The sequence below is a fragment of the Aythya fuligula genome, chromosome 27, assembly GCF_009819795.1.
Source record: "Aythya fuligula isolate bAytFul2 chromosome 27, bAytFul2.pri, whole genome shotgun sequence".
NCBI lineage: Eukaryota > Metazoa > Chordata > Aves > Anseriformes > Anatidae > Aythya > Aythya fuligula.
Genome location: NC_045585.1, coordinates 1,206,452 through 1,226,211, shown reverse-complemented (window position 1 = coordinate 1,226,211; position 19,760 = coordinate 1,206,452). Strand labels below are relative to the sequence as shown.

Below are 19,760 nucleotides of genomic sequence, written 5' to 3'. Positions count from 1 at the left end.
CCCCGCCCTTCGGTGGGAAGGCCACGCCCCCTGGGACACGCCCTTTGTGGTAGCCCCGCCCCTCTGCGCATAGCCCCGCCCCTTTTTTCATGGCCCCGCCCCTCCGCGCACCACCACGATCCTTTTGGTATGGCCCCGCCCCTTTTGGCATAGCCCCGCCCCTCCGCTTCTCGCCCCGCCCCCTCGCTCACTCAAGCCCCGCCCCCTCTGTTTATCGCCCCGCCCCCTGCCCCACGCCCCCCCCCTCCCGCCCCGTCCCGTTTTGGGGCGTTTTGGGGCATTTCGGGTTTATTTTTTCCCCCAGGGGTCCGCCCCCCGAGGGGTGGGGGCGCCCCCCCCAAACCCACCCCCCCCAGGCTGTCCTGGGGCCGCGCAGAGGGGAGGGGGTCTCTGGGGGGGGGGGGAGCTGTGGGTGTCCCCCCGGTACCGTGGGGCTGGGGACCCCCGGGGACCCCCCCCGGCACCCGCACCCCCCTGGGACCCCCTGGGACCCCCCCATTGACCACAGGACCCCTGGGACCCCCCCCAGGCCCTCCAGACACCATGGGGACCCCTGGGACCCCCCAGGATCCCCAGGACCCCCCAGAACCCCTGGGACACCCCAGACCCCATGGATGCCCCAGGACACCTTGGGGAACGTGGGACCCACAGGACCCCCATCAACCATGGGACCCCCCAGGACCCCCCAGGACCCCCCAGGACCCCCCAGGACCCCTGGGTACCCCAGGACCCCAAGACCCCCAGTCCCCGAGGGACCCCTGGGTGCCCCAGGACCCCTGGACACCCCGGGACCCCTGGGTGCCCCAGGACCCCTGGGTGCCCCAAGCCCCCTTGGATCCCCTGAGCCCCCCCTGCCACTATGGGACCCCTGGGACACCCCAGGACCCCCGGACCCCCCCCCCCACACACCTCCCACCTCTCCCCGTGCCCCCCTGCATGGCGGGTGCCGGGGTGGCCGTGGGTGCGAGCACCCATGGGTGCCTCCCCCCCACCGCCCTCGTGCACAGGCTGCTGGCACCACCGGGGGGGAGGGGGACACGGGGGGGACATCCCCGACGCCCCCACCCCAAAACCTGGCAGCAGAAATCACAGCAGGGGCTAAATCCCCCTGGCGGGTCCTGCCTATGGGGTGCTGCCCCCAAACCCTACAGATCTGTGGGGTTCGGGCACATCCCGGGGGGGCTTCCAGCTGCAAGTGGCACCCTAATGAGCTGTTAATTAAAAGCAGGGGCAATCAAACCTCTGGGGGGCTATGGGGGGGGGGGCCACCCCGACACCCGGCAGCTGGTCCCTGCAAGCCGCGGGCGGGGGGCTCGGGGTCACCGCCGGTTCGGGGGCACAAAGGGCTTTTCAGCCTTTCCGTGCCATATTTCGGGGGAAGCCACTGAGGGATCTTTGTGGTGCGGCGCCAGGGGGGTGGGGGGGTGGCTGGGGGCAGGCGGGCGGCTTCGTGCCCCGAAATGGGGTCGGTTTGGCCAAATGGGGTGGCCCCGTCCCAGCGGGGTGGCCCCGAGGGATGGGGGTTGAAGTAAAAGGGGTTTGCTGTGGGGTCCTGCCCTGCAGGGTGGTCCTGGAGCTGCGCGGGGACCCCGATCCCTGCCCGGGGTGGGGTGGGATGGGGAAACCCCCCCCCCGAGCACCCCACTGCCATGGGGACACCCTGGGGGGACGGGGATGTCCTGGTGGGATGGGGACACTTGGTTAGGATGGGACACAGCAGTGGGATGGGGTCACCTCATTGGGATGGGGACATCCTGGGGGGGACAGGGACACCCTAAGCAGGAGGGGGGTGCCCAGGTGGGATGGGGGGGCCCTAAAGGAGATGGAGAAGCCCAGATGGGATGGGGGGGGGACCACGGACAGGATGGGGGGGACCTGGATGAGATGGAGAACCCTGTATGGGATGGGGGGACCCCAGATGGGACGGGGGTCCCAAAAGGGGATGGAGAACCCCAGATGGGATGGGGGGGGGACCCTGGATGAGATTGGGGGACCCTGGATGGGATGGGGGGGGGCAGATAAAGTGGAGCGGGGATGGGGGGAACCCCGGATGGGATGGGGGTCCCAAAAGGGGATGCAGTCCCCTAAATGGGATGGGGGGGCTCAGATGAGTTGGGGCACCCTGGACGGGATGGGGGGGTCCCAAAAGGGGACAGAACCCCCAGACCGGAACGTGGGGGGGGGGGGGCCCGTTTAGGGATGGGGACACCCTGCACAGAACGGGGGGTGGGGGGGTCCCAGCGACCCCGGAGCCCCCCGGGCTGCACCGGGAGAGCCGGGACCGGGCGGGGGGCACCGAGCCGAGATGGAGCCAACGGGACCGGGACGGCCCGAGGCCGGGGGGCTGCGGGTGGGTGGGGGGGTGTGGGGGGGGGGGCGTTGTACCGGGGGGGGGGGGGGGGCTCGGGGCGGTGCGAGCTCCGTGCCCTGCCCCGCGGTGTCGGTTTGCAGCCCCCGGCTCCTCCCCGCCCGCCGCCCCGCGCATTCCCCGACCCTCCCGGGCGGCGGCGGCGGCGGCGGCACCGGGACCGGCACCGGGAGCGGCACCGGGAGCAGCACCGGGAGCGGGGGCAGCACCGGGGGGCAGCGATGCCGCAGCTGGAACCGACGGGGGGGGACGACCTGGGGGCCCCCGACGAGCTGATCGCTTTCCAGGACGAAGGCGAGGAGCAGGACAAGGGAGCGGGGCGCGGCTCGGCCCACGGCGACCTGGACGAGCTGAAATCGTCGCTGGTCAGCGAGACCGAGAGCCGGGGGGGGGGCTCCGGGGCCGCTTCGGACGCCGAGGTGAGGCCGGGCACCGGCGGGAGGCCGCGAGACCCCGGCCCCTTCCGCGCCCCTCACCGCGCCCCCCCCGCTCCCCCGCAGGCGGAGAGGCCCCCCCAGCCCCGGGAAAGTTTCCAGAAGCCGCGGGACGCCCTCGCCGAAGGTAGCGGTGCCCCCCCCCCCCCCCCACCGGAGGCTTCGCCACTTCTTTGTTCCCCCCCCCTCCCCGCTCTCTTCCCCCGGTTGCGCCCCCTCCCCTCCTCCGTCCACCCACCCCCCCACCCCCCCCCACGTCCAGGAACCGGTCCCGCCCGGCCCCCGGTCCCCGCCTCCTCCCCCTCCCGCCCCCCCCGGAAAAAAAAAGCAGCCCCGGGGCCGTCCCGTGCAGAGGGACCGGCCCCGGACACCCCCCCCCCCAAAAAAAAAAAAAAAATCCACCGGAGGAACCGGGAGCGCGCCCCCCCCCCCCCCCCCCAGCCCCCCCGCAGCCCTTTCCGGGAGCGAGCGGCGCCGCCCCCCCCGCAGGATCCAGCCCCGGACCCCCCCCCCCAAGCACTCCGGATGGTGCCCCCCCCCCCCCAACCCGGTCCCGGACCCCCCCCAAGGCATCCGGGACCCCCTGGGCAGAACCAGCCTAGGACCCCCCCAAGGGAGTCTGGGACCCCCCCATGGGACTGGGACCCCCCCATGGGACTGCCCCTTCCATGGGACTGCCCCCCACCTCAGAGACTGGGACCCCCCCATAAGACTGGGACCCCCCCCCATGGGAGTGGGACCCCCCTATAAGACTGGGACCCCCTCCACGGACCCCCCCAGACCCCCTTTCTGTGGGGAGCTGACCTTGAACCCTCCTGGGACCAACCCCAAGCCCCCCCCCCCCCACCTCCTGACCCCCTCTCCTTTTCTCCCCAGTGGTGAGACGGCAGCAAGATGGGGGGTTTTTTAAGGGCCCCCCCTACCCCGGCTACCCCTTCCTGATGCTCCCCGAGCTGGGCAGCCCCTACCTCTCCAACGGAGCCCTGTCCCCCGGCGGCGCCCGCACCGTAAGTGCCCCCCCCCTCCGTCCCCACGACCCCCAGTGCCGGGGGGGCCAATTTGGGGCCGCGCGGACGCGATGCTCGAGCCCTGGCCCCGCTGCGGTCAAGGGCCGTGGACTCCGTGCCCCGGCTCGTTTGCGGGAAGGAAGGCGGCGGGGCGGCTCGGCGGGGGCGAAAAAAGAGAAAGAAATGGGGTTTGGTCCCTTTTGGGGTGCTTGGCCCCTTCCAGGAGGGCTGCGCCGCCGCTCTCACGGCAAGTTTGGGGCATTTGGGGGAGTTTCGGGGGGAGTTTTGGGTGTTTGGTCAAGTTTTGGGTGTTTGGTCAAGTTTTGGGTGTTTGGTCAAGTTTTGAGATTTGGTCAAGTTTTGGGGTTTGGGAGACTTTTGTGGTCTGATCAAGTTTTGGGTGTTTGGTTGAGTTTTGGGTTCTGGTCAAGTTTTGAGTTTTGGCCAAGTTTTGAGTTTTGGTCAAGTTTTGGGGTTTGGTCAAGTTTTGGGGTTTGGTCAAGATTTGGGGTTTTGGTTTACGATTTGGGGGTTTGGGTGAGTTTTGGGGGTTTGGTTGTGTTGGGGGCTTTGGGTGAGTTTGGGGCCTTAGGGCGACTTTGGGGCACGTTGTGGGGACGCCCGCTGGCATGCTCGGCCCCGAAACCTGACCCCGGGCTGCGCCGCCTTTCTCATTGAAAAGGGCTCCCTGCGACTTCCTAAAGCTCTTAATGGGCTGACATTGTCTGGCCTGCTTTGGCGTTTAGAAAACTGATTAAGCAAATTGAGCGAGCATTAGGGGAGAGCGGGCCCGGCCCCCCTACAGCATCCCCCTGCATCCCAGGCGCCGCCGCTCCCGAAACGCGCCAAGCACCTGAAATCCCAACCCGAAATCCCAACCCGAAATCCCAACCCGAAATCCCAACCCGCCGCACGAGCCCTGGAGGAAGCGGCGTTCCCAGATGGGAAATGCGGACGGAGGGTGGCACAAGTCGCTGCGGTCACTTTTGGGGTTTGAAATCCCCGGGCGGGCTCCTCGCTCGGGGTCCCGTTTTCCGGTTGCGTCGCGTTTCCCATTTGATTCTGGTTTTTCTGCTTTCCCCCAAGGGGCCGCTTTGGAGGGCTGGGGGCGAATCCCGTGGGGGCGTGGGGAGGGCAGGGGGGGCCTCGGGGCCGGGGTTGCACAAACCCCCACGTGCTTGGCCGCCGGCTAAAGGTTAGCTTCCCAATTTGTCACTATTGGTACCGCTCCCTTCTGTAGCCGATGCGCCGCTGGCCGCCGTCCCAAATGCCAGCGAGGAATAAGGAACAATTACAAGGGACAGGGCTTGGGTAGGGATCTGTGGAAAATGGCAGCTGAGGCTGCTTCAGCAGAGCCCTGGAGACCCCCAAAACCCCCCGGTGTGGGTGCAGGGGATCGGGGGGGAGCAGAAACATGAAGATTGCCAGGGATTTTGTCCCCGTGTTGCCCTGCGCCCGCGGGCACCGGCTCCGTGCGGATACGTCCACCGCCCACCCTCGGCCCCAGAGACTTCGCGGCAAGCTGCGGCACCCGCGGCAAGGAGGTGGCCACTGAGTGGCCCCAGCTGGGTGCTTTTTGCCTTTTTTCCTTCTTTCCTCCCTTCCCCCGTCGCAGCGAAGGGTGAAGGGGTGCGCGGTGCCCGGCCAGCTTGCCGTCCCCACCGCCACCGTGCCCATGGAGTCGTGCAAAAAAGCTAAAAAGGAAAAACTCAAAGAAGGGTTTGGGGTGAATCCACCCAGTCCCTGCACCTGGAGGATGCTTGGGGCAGGGGGACGGGTGCTGGGGACCTGGGGTGCTGCACGTGGACACCGGCACTGCCCAGGGATGACCGGGCAGCAGGAAAACCTCCTGGTGATGTTGGAGATGTGAGCAGGCGAGCCGGCACTCCCGCACCTCTCCGCTCCAAATTATTTAGAAATCCGGCAGGGCAACGCCATCGCGTGCCCAAGCTGGGTGACAACGCGCCCGTCCCCACACAAAGAGGGCAGGCAGCGAAGCACCGGGCTGTTCTCGGGGTTTATTCGGGTTGATTCGCTCTGGGATCACGGGGGGCGTTGCTCCCTCCAGTGTCACTTTCTGGCAGCTTCCCAAAAGTGCCCGGTGGCTGAGGGTGGCGTTTTTTTTGGCGCAGCGTTGCCAGGCTGCTCTAAGCCGGTGGAGGAATTCAGCAGGTCTGGCGGCGGCAGTGCTCTTTGGGGTGTTTTAGCCCAATTTTCTCTGTGGCTGCGCCGGAGCAATGGGAAGGGGGGATCAGTGGGATACAGGCGTCAAGAGAGCGAAACCTGAGGCTCCCGGAGAGCGTGGGGACCGTAATCACCCCAAATGGGGACCGTGAAGGTGCCCAAGGAGGGGATGGAAAGGAAAAGCTCGGGCCTTGTGCGTGGCCATGAACCCAAAGCCTCTGTGCCGGATCCATCCCATTCTTTGAGCATCTTGTAGAGCAGAAATGGGTGAAACCGCTCAACCTCTGGCTGCGAAATGGCCTCACCGCATCCGGAGCCTCCAAATCGCCCCCGTGCACCCTCCTCTTCCTCCGCTGCGGCTCCCGTGGGGAGCGTTCGCGTCGGCGAAGGGGAGAAACCTTCCCAAAAGGTCACAGCCACCCCGCAGCCAGCCCCAGAAATTCGAGGTTCAAGGCGAACCTTTAAAAGCCACCCGAGCACCCCGCAGGGTGTGGAAGTTGGGCCGAGGCACCCAAACAGCTTCCCCCATGGGCACTGCCGCCATGCGCTCGGCGTTAATGCGCATCAGTCCCGAAAATAAATGAGATGTTTCTAAAAAACCTGGGCTTGTTTCGGCTCTTTCCCCGGGCCGCGTTCCTGCGATGAGCTCGCGATACCCGCGCGGGCTGCCGTACAGAGGCATATCTGTCTGCAAAAGAAAATATCTCCTCTTAAACACGCGGGACGCGCCTGCCAAGAAAAATGATTAAAATACAGATCTTGGCACGGGCAGGGCTGCGCCAAACGCCGGCGGCTCCCGACCGGGGCGGGAGGGCTGTGTGCGCGCCGGGGACGGAGCCGCCGTGGTGGTGCTGGATTTTGCTGGTTTTGTTTTGTTTTTTAGTGTGTGTTTTTTTGCTTTTTCACGGTTTGGGAACCTTCTTCTCCCCGCTGGTTGGTTGGACGGTGCCAGAGCAGCTCGGGTGGGTGCCGCCGCCGAAACGCAGTGGGGACGTCACGGGGAGCCCGGCCTGGAAGATGTTAAGGACAGGGTTTGGGGCGTGTTTTGGGGAGCCCGGCCTGGAAGTTGCTAAGGACAGGGCTTGGGGCACGTTTTGGCTTCCCGGTCTCACCCCGTGCAGCCGCGGGGCCGCTCGCTGGCAGCCGGGCACCCCGGGGCCGCGCCGTGCCTCGGTTTCCCCGCGGGCCGCAGAGGTGCTCCTCGCGCTCAGCCTTTGCACACAATGGCCCCTTTATGTCTGCTCCTTAATTATGCTATTCGGCTAATTACCCTGTGTTTTTTTTTTTTTTTTTGGCTAAATGAGACCTACAGGAGGTTTCCACTACCCCCCCCCCGCTCCCCGCTTTTCCCTCCGCCCCCCTCCCTCCCTTTTCCAACACGATTCACAAATTAAAGCAATGAAGTAAGTGCTCCAGGCGACTCTCATAAGACCTGGTTTTGTTAAGGGGACTTAACGCGCATTCATCATCTTTCTGGTATTCCGAGCAGCTGCTTTTCATTAGCGTCTCTTCCTTGAAGTCGCGGGCGGTAGCGGGGAAAGAGGAGCCCGAGAGCAGCGCCCGGCGCATCCCGGCCGGAGGAGGATGCTCGCAGCGTGCCCCCTGCCCGCCCCGCGATTTGGGAAAGCAGGAGGCACCCCGGGGGGGAGGAGGAGGAGGAGGAGGAGGAGGAGGAGGAGGAAGGGGCGGAGGTGATGGCGATAGCTGGCTTCGCGGCGTGTTTTGGGGTGGTTTTTGTAGTGATGTCAGCCCGGCTGCACGTGAGCGCTGGGAATCCCGAGCGCTGGGAATCCCAAATCAGGAGTCCCATGGGTGCCACCCGCGGGGGCAGAGCCCCTGAGCCCAGCCACAGCATCGCAGGACGCAGAGACGCAGTCTCCGGAGGTTTTAGCCCCGAAAAGCGGGGGATTTGGGGCAGGCTGGGCCACCTTACTGCCACAACCCGGCTCCGAGCAGCTGCTGCCCACGTCCCTGTCTCCTTGCATGGGTTTTTGGTCCCCCTGGGAACTCAGAGCCGGGTTAAACCCCGCTCCCTGGGGCCGGGGGCTCCGGAGCTGGGGGGATTTTTTCACCGGGACAGCCAGAGCCCTTTGCACCGCTCGCGGCCCGCGTGAGCGCGGGATGAATGGAGCCATTCAGCCTGACGGACGGGAGCTGAAAGCTGCAGACAAAAGCCCCGGGGCGGCGGGGAAAAACTTGTTGCCACCACCAGGTTTCGGGAGGGTGGTGGCGGCGGCGGGGAGGGGAAGTGCTGGCGGCCGGGGGTCCCGAACACGCGGGATGCTCGCCTGTGCCCGTGCCAGGAGCCGGCTGCGTCCCGCTTCCTCCGAGCAGATGCTGCCCGGTGTCCCCGACACGGTGGCACGGACGGGGTCCGTGGCTGGAGATAAGGTCGGCTCAAAGCGCTGCCTCCCAAAGGCTTTTTATTTTATTTTATTTTTTAATTTATTTTTCAGCTCCCGGGTTCTTTTCCTGGTCAGCGCAGCCCGGTGTGGTTTGCATTTCCCACTTCTTGCTGTTGTGTTTGGGCTCCGTCACAGGAACAGACGCCCATCCTTTTTTGCAGGGCTCACCAAGTCCCCGCACCGCGTTGCTCCCACCCTAAAAGCAGCCTCCCCCTGCCTGGGGTGGCTTTGGCCACCTCGTGTCACCCTGGGAACGCCAGGAGGGGACAGGACACATCCCTGTGGGCACCCCGAGCCCCTCTCCGGGGGCAGTGCTGGGAAAAGGGCTGCACATCGGGCTCTGAGGTCAATAATTGACCCCAAACCTGTTTAAAGCATCCTCTGGGGGGGGGCAAACACCGATGGCCCAGCTCGGGGTTGGATGCTGCACGGGGACCGCGGTGTGAAGGCGGGCAGCAGAGCCGTGTGAGGGGGATTTTCCTTCGCCCCCACTCAGCCCCTGCTTTGTGGGCTCATCCTCGGGAAAGGTCTCGGCCCCGCGCAGCCACAGCCAACATCTGGAGGAGCCGCTTCGGCTGGGCGCGAGGCGGGGAGGGGGCGATGATTTACGGCTTGTGTCCCGGGCTGTAAATCCCAGCTGTAATTGGGACCTCTCCCTCCCTAATTGGCTGCAGGAAAGTGAAGCGCCGCGGCTCCCGCGCAGGGGTGCGGGGACGGGCGATGTGCCGTGCGGGGCTGTGGGGCTTTTTTTTTATTATTTATTTTTCCCTTTCTGGCATCGCTCAGGCTGGAAACAGCCCCGGAGCGAAGGATGCCTGATCCCAGTGCAGCTCCAGCATCTTCCAAGTGTGTTTACCAAGATTTTTTCAGTGTTTCCCAGCGCACTGAGCTTTACAACCTGCAGAACCACCAGAGCCTGGCGTGTCCCACGCAGGACATGCTCAAAATACAAACAAAATGTGGAATTACCGTGCCCTGGGGCCCTTTTCCCTGAGTTTTCTGCATTTTCCCCAAAGCGCAGCTGCAGTGCTAGCTCTGCACGGGGTGAACATGGGTGCTGGGAGCCTGGCGTGGATGCTGATGCCAGCTGATTTTGGGGCATTTAAATGAGATTTCCCCCCGTGTGGGACTTGCTGTAGCTTCCCCCATCCCATGGTTGCCTTCAAGCGGGATGGTTTTGTCCCTTTTTTGCCCCGTTTTTCAGGCACAACGGCTGCAGGCACCATCCCCCACAGCTCTGCTCTGAAACCTCCTTGGCAGCACCCTCCAGGCTTCAGGAGGTTTGGGGCTTTTGCAGCTTTTTGCTTCTTGGGAGAGGCGTTAAGTGAATGAAGGGCGACGAGGCCGCCCTTGGCCTGGTGGCTCTGAGCGCAGAAAACCCCTTTCCCTGGAAAAATCCCTCGTGTGTTGGTGGAGCCAAATTTGCCTGGTTTTAGCCCAGCACTGGGAACTGGGCATGTGGTGGGACCAGAGCATCCCGTGGATAAAATCCCAAGCGACAAAGACCCCTAGGGAGATTTGGGGGGGCTCTGTTCAGCACCCCGCGCAAAGCGGCTTGCTGCCTGCTGCTCAGCCCTCTCCTTCTCCTGCAGCGAGGTTTCGGCACGCGTTTTGGGGGAAAAAGGGCTGGAGCGGAGGCGTTTTGGGGGGAGGGCGAGCTGTCAGTTATCCCGCAGCTGTGTAAACAGGCTGGGAGCGAGGAGGGCTTGGGGGCTGCGGCGGGGGCGCGCTCCGGCTCGCCGAGCCCGCCAGCTTTGCGAGCGCCAAGGAATTTGGTGCTGGGAAAAAAGGGGGGGGGGGAGGCCTCAGGATGGGGCAGGGGTCCCGTGGCTGGGTGGTGTCAGGGGATCCTCTGGTGCTTCTATGGCTCACCCGGGGGCTTTGGGCATGGGGGCGAGGTGGCCGGGTACCGGCATCGCCTGCATCCAGTGGTTCCTGCAGGCTCGTCTCCATGCACGGTTAAAACCCACTGTGGGGTTTTCTGCCCTTGGAGCCTTCAGACAGCTTTCCCCCACAAAAAAACAAACAAACAAAAAAAAAAAAACAGCTGAGGGCTGATGTTTGGGCCCCAAACGGACCTTTTCTCTCCCCAAATGAGAGGCTGGTGGCAGCTGAATCCCATGGAGAGGAGCCCTGGGGTACTGGGATGCGCATCAGGATGCGGGATGTCAGGACACGATGCCAGGACACGCTGTGACCAGGATGCGTTAATGGGAAACCCCGAGAGGACGCCGGGACCTGCAGCAGGAGGATGGGAAATCCTGGGAGAAGCGATGCTGGGACGCACAGCACTGGGACACAGAGCACCAGGACACACAGCACCGGGACGCACAGCACCAGGATGCACAGCACCAGGACGCACAGCACTAGGAAGCACCATGCCAGGAAGCTCAGCACCAGGACGCACAGCACCGGGGCACACAGCACCAGGACATGCAGCACTGCTGGGATTTGTAACCCCGCCGGGGTTTGCACCACCAGGGTATTGCAGCCCTCGGCCGTGCTGCACTGGGAGCTACAACACCGGGATGCGCAGTGCCAGGACGTGCACCAGCGGGATGTGCAGTGCTGGGACACACAACGCCGGGGTGCAGGACACCACGATGCACTGCACCATCTTCGGGGCTTTTCCCCACTTCCCCCTTTCCAAGGAAAACATCTCACCGGGAAGGAGCCCCGTGTGCGGAAGAGGAGAGGAAATCCGCTCATTAAAGCCCCTAATTGGGCATTAGGGGATCCCGCAGCGTTTGTGCCTCCTCCCCGAGCACGCAGGCGAGCTGCTGCCACCACCACCACACGGCACGGCCCCCCCAGGGCCCCCAGCCCCTGCTCCAGCCGCGGGGGCTCGCCCTCCCCGGGGCGGGGACAGGCAGACAGGAGGGCTCATTGTGGTGCCGCAGCTCCGGCAGGAAAGGGGTTAACCCCCCTGGTTTTAATTGGGGGGGGGGGGGTAACGAGGAACCAGAACTTGCTCTAATCTCTCTGGAATGTGACCGATTTTCAACTATTTTCCTCCTTTTTTTTTTTTTTTCTTTTTTTTTTTTTTTTAATAGCTCCAATCTGCTGCTCTCGCGCGGCTCCCGCACGTGGTGGTACAGTGGGAGCCTGTGTCCGCGGCTGGGGCCTGGGGGGGGGGCTTCATTTTTCCACATTACCACTGAACCGTTCGCCAGCTCCCCCCCTCTTTGTATATTTTGAAAGGGTCCCCCTTCCTCTCCCCTCCCCGGCCTCCTGAAACGGCTTCAAAATGAGAAGCAGCCTTTTATATACGGCCTTTCCTGAGCCGCCGTCCCCCAGCGGCTTCTCCGCTTACAGAATAGACGAGAAAGCCCCCTTTGTGATGGGGGCAGCGGGCAGGGGGTGGCGAGGCGGAGCGAAAGGCGCCCGCCGGGGCCCCCGGGATGCGCGGGGCACCTCCTGCGTCACCCCCGGGGATGTCAGGGCACCTCCTGCGTCACCCCGGCACGGCGGCGGGGCACCTCGCGCCTTGGCCCCGGACACCCCTTGGGTGTCCCCTGGGTGCCCCTGGAGGGGTTGGGTGGGAGGGTGCTCAGGGCAGCCCCTGCGTCACCCTGCGCCGGGTTGTGGGGACGTGGGGACGTGTTGTGTGCCACCCTGGCACTGCCATGAGGGTGTCGGGGCACTTTGTGTGTCACCCCAACGTGGTTAGGGGGGCATTGGGGCACCTCGTGTGTCACCCAAATGTGTTCGTGGGGATGTTGGGGCACTTTCTGTGTCACCCCAGTATAGTTGTGGAGATGTTGGGGCACCTCATATGTCACCCCAATGTGATTGTGGGGATGCTGGGGCACCTCCTGTGTCACCGGGCTTGGCTGTGGGGGTGTTGGGGCACCTCGTGTGTCACCCCAGTATGGTTTTGGGGATACCGGAGCACCTCGTGTGTCACCCCAACGCGTTTTGGGGATGTTGGGGCACCTTGTTTGTCACCCTAGCATGGCTGTGGGGATGTTGTGGCACCTCGTGCATTGCTCTGGCGTAGTCACGGGGATACGAGGGCACCTCGTGCCTTGTCCCTTTCCAGCTACGGGGATACGAGGGCACCTCGTGCGCTGTCCCAGCACGGCCCTGGGGACACTCGGGGCACCTCGAGCCTCACCCCGGCACGGCTGCAGGGCCGCGTCCCTAGCTGAAATCCGGCCACGCGACGCTGCGGCTTCGGAGGCGCGCGGCACGGCGGCGCGCGGCTGTTTGGAAGCAGCGCGGAGTTGTACGGCAGCCAGACCCCGGGACTTCCCCGCCGCAGCCCGGCGGCTTTGATCACCGAGATTTGGAGGGCGCATCAAAGCCAGCGCTTCAGGAAACGGCTCCTACTGTACTGGCGGCGCAGGGTGTACCGCGGGTCACGGCGCGAGCCCGCGCCGGCCACGGGGCCGCCCGCATACCAAGCGTGCTCCGCGCGCGCACGGCGCCCCGGCCGCCTCCGCCGGCGGCCTTTTTAGGAGCGGATCTGGTTACGGCTCCCAGCGCCGGCGGCTCCGGCACTCCGCTGTCGCATCCCGGTGGGGAAAATCCCACAGCCCCAAATCTCCCCAGGGAGAGTGCGTGGAGGCTTTGGGAGCGGGGAAGGCTGCTCCCGGAGCATCCCCGCGGCACCATGCGGCGCTGGCTCCGGGTGTTGAAGCAAAGCACGGGCAGGTTTTGGGGGGATCCCCTGTGCCAGCAGTTGTGGGAATGGTCAGACCCTGGGAAATCCTCGCTTTGGGCTTTTTTGGGGCTGTGCAGCAGCTGCTGGTATTTCATGCGTCTTTTTGGGGTCTGGGGAGAGGCTTGGCAGCAAAACCACAATGGTTCCATCCAAAATCCAGTGATAAATGGCAAATCGACACCTTGGGTACTTCCCTTCTTGCTTTAGCCTTCACTGGGTGACTCCCTGCCGTGCCAGCGGGATTTTCGCCGTGGCTCTGGGATCCCGGCAGGCAGTGCCGGTGCTGCCAGGGCACTGGCAGGACCAGGGCACATAGGGGGTGCTGGGGGGTGCTGGGGATGGGGGGGGGGTGGAGATGGAGGGGAGGAATGCAGGGAATGGGGGGTACTGGAAATAGGGGGGTTCTGGAGATGGAGGGTACTGGGGATGGGCAGGTAATGGGGATGGAGGGGGGGGCTCTGGAGATGGGGAGGTACTGGGGATGGGGGTACTGGAAATAGGGGGGTACTGGGAATGGAGGGGGGGAATGGAGATGGGGGTACTGGGGATAGGGGGTACTGGGGGTGGAAGGGGGTTGTGGAGATGGGGGGGCACTGGGATGGTGGGGGATGCTGGGGATGGGGAGGTACTGGAGATGTGGGGGGTACTGGGGATGGATGGGGGGGATATGGGGATGGGGAGGTACTGGGATGGGGGGTTCTGGGCATGGGGGGGTACAGGGATGAGGTTTCCTGTGGAAGGGGGGGTACTGGCATGTGGGGTACTGGGGATGGGGGTTACTGAGGATGGGGGGGGGACTGGAAATAGGGGTTACTGGGATGGTGTGGGATGCTGGGGATGTGGGAGGGGAGCAGGAAGCGGTACTGGAGGTGCTGGGCGATGCAGGAGGGAAGGGCAGGCAGGATGCAGGGGGAGATGCAGGAGGGGCTGGGGCATGCGGGGGGATGCTGCAGGCTGGGGCGAGGCAGGAGGCGATGCCTGGGGGGGCACGTGGAGCACCTTGGGGGGCTGCGGGAGGCGATGCAGGCGGGGATGCATCTTTCCAGAGGCGGAAGAGTTAACGCTCCCCGCAGCTCCTGGCTCCGAGCTGGGCTTTCCTTCCAGCTGCTTCGGATCAGGAAGGTTTGTACGGTGGGGAAATTCCTGCGCGCAGCTGCGGCCCGTCCCGGCCGCATTCCCCAGCCCTGGCATCTCGCGGGACGTGCCTCCCTGCAGCCGGCTGCCGGGAAATGCCTTCACCACCCCCCCCCCCAGCCGCCGAAAAACGCAGCACAATGCACCTTTCTTTTGGGGGGCCGCTTAGGTCCCGTGCCGGGAACGGAGCGGGGCAAAACGCTCGTCCCGCAGCCAGGTTTACGGGCGGGCAGGGGGCAGCCAAAACGCGCCGCCGTGCTCACTGCCCCGCCAGCCCTTGCGGCGGTTCTGTGCCTTTTCCCTCGTGATTTGGGGCTGGATAGGAAGGGAAAGGGAAGACGTGAGGATTTGAGGAAGGGAGGATGCGAGGGAGCGAGGCTGGGTGCCGGCTCGGTGCGCCAGATGCAGCCACACGCAGCCCCCGTGCCCTCGGTGCGCCCACGGGGCGGTGGCGGCTCACACCAGCAGCGCTGCGCCTTTGGCCCCAAAATCCGCTTTTGGGGTCGGGTGGAAGGGATCCAGGGCTCCACTATTAATAACAGGGCTCCGCACTATTTACAGGGGCTGAAACAGCCCCAGGCACCCCCACACCGCCATCGCCACCGCCCCGCGGTGTCCCCCTGGGTCGGGGTGACCCCGGCCGAGGGCTGGGGGGTGTTTCGGGGCTGGGGGGGCGGCGTGACCCCCGGCTCTCTTGCAGTACCTGCAGATGAAGTGGCCGCTGCTGGACGTGCCGGCCGGTGCCACGCTCAAGGACAGCCGCTCGCCGTCGCCCGCGCACTTGGTAAGAGTGGCCCCGCGCCACCACACGGGTCCCCGGGGAGAGCCGCGCTCCAAAGCTGGGCACGATGCTGATCTGGTGCCTGCAGGTGTTTTTTTTTTTGGGGGGGGATTTTTTGGTTTTCGCCCTCCCACGTGCTCCCCCTCGCTGCCCCGCAGTCCAACAAGGTCCCGGTGGTGCAGCACGCCCACCACATGCACCCGCTGACGCCGCTCATCACCTACAGCAACGACCACTTCTCGCCGGGCTCGCCGCCCGGCCACCTCTCGCCCGAGATCGACCCAAAGACGGGTGAGGAAAAAGGGGGGTGGGTGGGTGCTGGGGGGGGAGAGGGGTGCTGGGAGGGAGGTGGGCGTAGGGGGGTGGGTGCTGGAAGGGAGATGGGCGCAGGGAGATGGGTGCTGGGATAGAGACGGGTGTAGGGAGGGAGACGGGTGCAGGGAGGGTCATGGGGTGCCCGGCACCGCCGTGCCCCTGTTCTAACGCTGCTTCCCCTTGCCCCCCGCTGCCACCGCAGGAATCCCGCGGCCGCCCCACCCGCCCGAGCTGCCCCCCTATTACCCGCTGTCGCCAGGAGCCGTGGGCCAGATCCCGCACCCGCTGGGCTGGCTCGTGCCGCAGTAAGGATGGGCTCAGCCCCGCGTCCTCTCCTTCCCGCGTGAACCTCTGCAGTCTCAGGGCTTGGGAACGGGGGCTCCTTCCTGCTGGGAGTAGCAAATTGTGAATTTTGGGGACTGAGATCGGCTGGGGCTGGGCTGAGGGTCCCCGGGGCTGGGGGAAGGACGCTTATTCCTGCTTCTGTCTGCTCAAGCTCGTGTGTTTGCAGGCAGGGACAGCCCGTGTACTCCATCCCCCCCGGTGGCTTTCGGCACCCCTACCCAGCCCTCGCCATGAACGCCTCCATGTCCAGGTGGGTCCCCGTGTCCAGGGGGGTCTCCACGTCCAGGTGGCTCTCGGCAGGGACAAAGGACCCCCCTTGGGTGTCCCCAAGCTGGTGTAGGGTTTTGGACACTTCTTGATGACGATGTGGGACTCGGGCCCGCAGCAGCACTGGCCATGGATGCTCGCTGACCTCCACGTGGGTACAGCCTGGCCCCGAGGCTGCGGTGGCCTCCTTGGCCAGAAATACCTGGGGACGGTCCCCGTGGGTGAAGAGTGGTGTCCCCCCGGGCTGGGATACCACGCTGCCAACACGGGCGGGCTCTCACGTGAAAGCAGCCCCCAGGCAGGTTGGGGCTGGTGTTCCCGTAACCTCCTCCTGAGGTTCTCCTGAGGGAGGATTTGGGGTGGAACCGGGTTTTTGGCACCCGTGGGGAGCTGACGGGGCTCCCGCTCCCCCCGCTGCAGCCTGATGTCCAGCCGCTTCTCCCCGCACATGGTCCCGCCGCCCGCCCACGGGCTGCACCCCTCGGGCATCCCGCACCCCACCATCGTCTCGCCCATCGTGAAGCAGGAACCTGCCCAGCCCAGCGCCAGCCCCAGCGGCAGCTCGTGAGTGGGGACGGGAAGGGGTGGCCCCGGGGACGGGGACGGGGACGGGGTCACGTCCACCCCGATCCTGACCCCCCTGCCCCGCTCACCGCAGGAAATCCCCGGTCACTGTGAAGAAGGAGGAGGAGAAGAAGCCCCACATCAAGAAGCCGCTCAACGCGTTCATGTTGTACATGAAGGAGATGAGGGCCAAGGTGGTGGCCGAGTGCACGCTGAAGGAGAGCGCGGCCATCAACCAGATCCTGGGCAGACGGGTACGGCCTCTCCTTCCCTGAGCCACACCACCTCCCTCAACGCCTCGGTGCCTCATCCTGGGGCACCACCGGCCCTTGGCAGGGGTCCTGGGGAGGTGGTGGGGACCCCAATGGCCACGAGGTGGCTGGGGCGAGCGTGGCCGCGTGTCCTCGGGGCTGGCTGCACGGCCCCGGGGTTCACACCGTGCTTTTTTCCTCCCTCCCCGCAGTGGCACTCGCTGTCGCGGGAGGAGCAGGCGAAGTACTACGAGCTGGCGCGGAAGGAGCGGCAGCTGCACTCGCAGCTCTACCCGACGTGGTCTGCACGGGACAACTACGTAAGTGCGGCCCCCGGCTTCATGGCTGGGGGTGCCGGGGGTGGCAGCAATGGTGCCGAGTCCCCGGGGCTGCTCCGTGGCACCGCCAGCCCCGTTTCTCCTCGGGGTTTCGTCCCCCGTCAGACATGGAAGCACCCCCTCTCCGGCTGCGGAAAGCCACACCGGGGCTTTATAATACTTTTCAGGGCAAGAAAAAGAAGAGGAAGCGAGAAAAGCTGGCCCAGCAGCAAAGCCACGAGGCGGAGAGTGAGTACCCCCCGGGCGGCCAGAGCCGCGGCGCCCGGCCTGCCGGTGGCTCACGGCCTCCTCCGTCACCCGCAGGCGCGCTGGCCTCCAAGAGCAAGAAGCCGTGCGTGCAGTACCTGCCGGCCGAGAAGCCCTGCGACAGCCCTGCCTCGTCCCACGGCAGCATGCTGGATTCGCCCGCCACGCCGTCGGCCGCCCTGGCCTCCCCGGCTGCCCCGGCTGCCACCCACTCGGAACAGGCTCAGCCGCTCTCGCTCACCACCAAGCCGGAGGCCAGGGCTCAGCTCGCCTTCCTCTCGGGCAAAGCCGCCTCTTCTTCCTCCTCCTCCTCTTCTTCCTCCTCCTCCTCCTCCTCCTCGAGCCTCGGCAGCCCGCCCTCGCTCCTCTCCAGACCCATCCCCTTCACCTCGGTGCCCTCCACGGCTCTCCTCTCCTCGCCTCCGTCCTTCGCGCCGTCCCCGCAGGCTGCCCTGGCCGTGCTGCAGACGCAGCCCCTCTCCCTGGTCACCAAACCGGCTGACTAAGGGAGGGGGCTCGCCCCCCGCCCGGCCCGTCCGCCCCCTCCCTGCTGTACGTTGCAGAAGCCACAATCAAGATTCAAATGCAGCCAAACCATTATTGGTCAATATTTGACCCTTTTCTGAACTCTTTTTTTTTGTTGTAAGCAGTCTCTGGAGGAAGGTGCTTTTCTGCTCAGAGCTGCTGTCGGCAGTCGACCTAAAGACCGTTTTTATTAAAAAAAGGAAAAAAAAGGAAAAAAAAAAAGTTTTTTTTTTTAAAAAAAGACCCTACTCAAGGTGCCGACGATGGAAATACGCCGAACGCGGTGCTCGGTCCCGGGGGCAGAAGCGAAACGCCGGGCACTGACCCGGTGCCTCCGGCTGCTCCCAGCCCTCCCGTCCCGCAGCTCCTGCCCCGCTCCGTGCCGCGGTGGTGCCGCGGTGGGCAGGATCCGGGGCTGAGCCCCCCGTGTGTGCGTGCGGGGGGGTTCCCCTTGAATCCCTGTTGTTTTTCACAAAAGGAAATAAAACTACAGCTGCAACTTGCTGCGTGCGCGTGGTCAGTGGGGGAGGCGCTCGCTCCCTGCCCCTCTCCACCTTCGCCCTGCCGGCGCTCGAGCATCGCCGTGCCCCAGGAACCGGCTCGGGACACGGCGCCGGCGGGGCTGGCCACGGGGCCAAGCGTGGCCCCAAGCCCAAAAGCAGCACCCCAAAACATCAGCAGGCAGGTTTTGGGGTGTTCGCCACAAACCCGTGATGGAGCAAGCTGGCAGCATGCAGCTTGGGAGAGATGTGGGCAGCAGGACGTGGGGCACCAGGTAAATCAGATTAAATCAGTTTTTGGGGTGCCTGGGAAGCCGAGCTGGCTGCTGGCCGTGTGTACTGTATGGCCAGGAGCTGTGGGGTGCCCTGCACCTGATTCCTCCCAGCCAGGAATGAAAACCCATCAGGATGAACATGGGATGCAGCTCAAAATCAGCCTGGGGTGATCCAATGAATTTTCAACCCATCTCGAGTTCTTGGGCAGTTCAGCATCTGAGCTAATCAAGCTACTCTGTCTCGTTGTCTTTTTAACGGGAATAAAATCTATCTCAACGTTTTCCTGCTCAAAGTCACGACTCTGTTTTCTGTTGAAGATCCGATTCTGAGCAGTGTCTGCCCAAAGGTGACTCGTGGTGCTTACAGTCCGATTTTGTTCCCCTCTTTGAATTTTTTGGCCAATTTCCATTTCCCGGGGCCCATTCCACCTCCACCAGCTGCGTTCTGGGGACCGCAGTGTCCTCCACGGCACCAGCTCTCAGCTCGGTGGGCGCTTCCCACCGCGGCACCGAATGGTTGGGGTTTTGGGGGACCTCTGGGGGCCGCCTGGTCCTTGCCCCCTGCCCACACAGGTTGCCCAGGAGGCTTTTGATGGTTTTGGTGGAATAAACACTGCCGTAGCCTCTCGTTGTGACATTTCTCTTCTTTCCAGTGCTGAGCCATCCGGGATGCCGCAGAGGAAGTGTCTGCAGCCAGCTGGAGCAGCAGGGGACACCCACCTGCGGGTGAAAGGAAAGGGGACTGTCCTCGTGTGCCTGGTCCTCAAGGAAAAGGAAGACAGCCTGTCTTTGCCAAATGTCGTGCAGGATGGGTGCGCGCCCTGGGATGGTGCTGGCAGCTGTGGCCCCAAAAGATGCCAGCTGGATTTGTGAGTTCCTGTGCACGGATTGCGGCTGGGCAGGACTACCAGAGCTGCGGCTGATGGATGCCCTCAGCTACGGGAGCAGACCAGAAAACAGGACGGGGCCACTCTGGAGCCCTTGCACGAACACCGGGGATGGGTCTGGGGCAAACGTCACCTCCTGTGGCCGTGTGGCAGCTCCAGATGAGTCCTGCGAACACTGAGAGCAGGAGCACAGCTCCTCGCGTCCAGCTGAGGATCATCTTCAGCGACAGCTTAAATCTGCAGCCAGCCCCAGCTCAGAGCTGGCTGG

The 19,760-nt window shown here is 64.7% G+C and overlaps 1 protein-coding gene across 2 annotated transcripts; it reads left to right on the top strand.

The window, feature by feature from the left end:
• The first annotated feature begins 2,589 nt into the window (after positions 1–2,589).
• TCF7L1 (transcription factor 7 like 1) lies at positions 2,590–17,869 on the top strand. 2 transcript variants are annotated; one of them, XM_032204105.1, is made up of 12 exons: positions 2,590–2,787; positions 2,869–2,929; positions 3,679–3,809; positions 14,899–14,982; positions 15,138–15,270; positions 15,497–15,599; positions 15,806–15,889; positions 16,327–16,470; positions 16,565–16,724; positions 16,934–17,041; positions 17,227–17,287; positions 17,363–17,869. In XM_032204105.1, the coding sequence occupies exons 1-12, from the start codon at positions 2,590–2,592 to the stop codon at positions 17,809–17,811; spliced, it is 1,716 nt and encodes a 571-aa protein (XP_032059996.1). In that variant the 3' UTR covers positions 17,812–17,869. The 2 variants fall into 2 exon arrangements, with proteins under 2 accessions (XP_032059996.1, XP_032059995.1); XM_032204104.1 differs by having other exon boundaries at positions 17,227–17,869.
• The last annotated feature ends 1,891 nt before the right edge of the window (positions 17,870–19,760 follow it).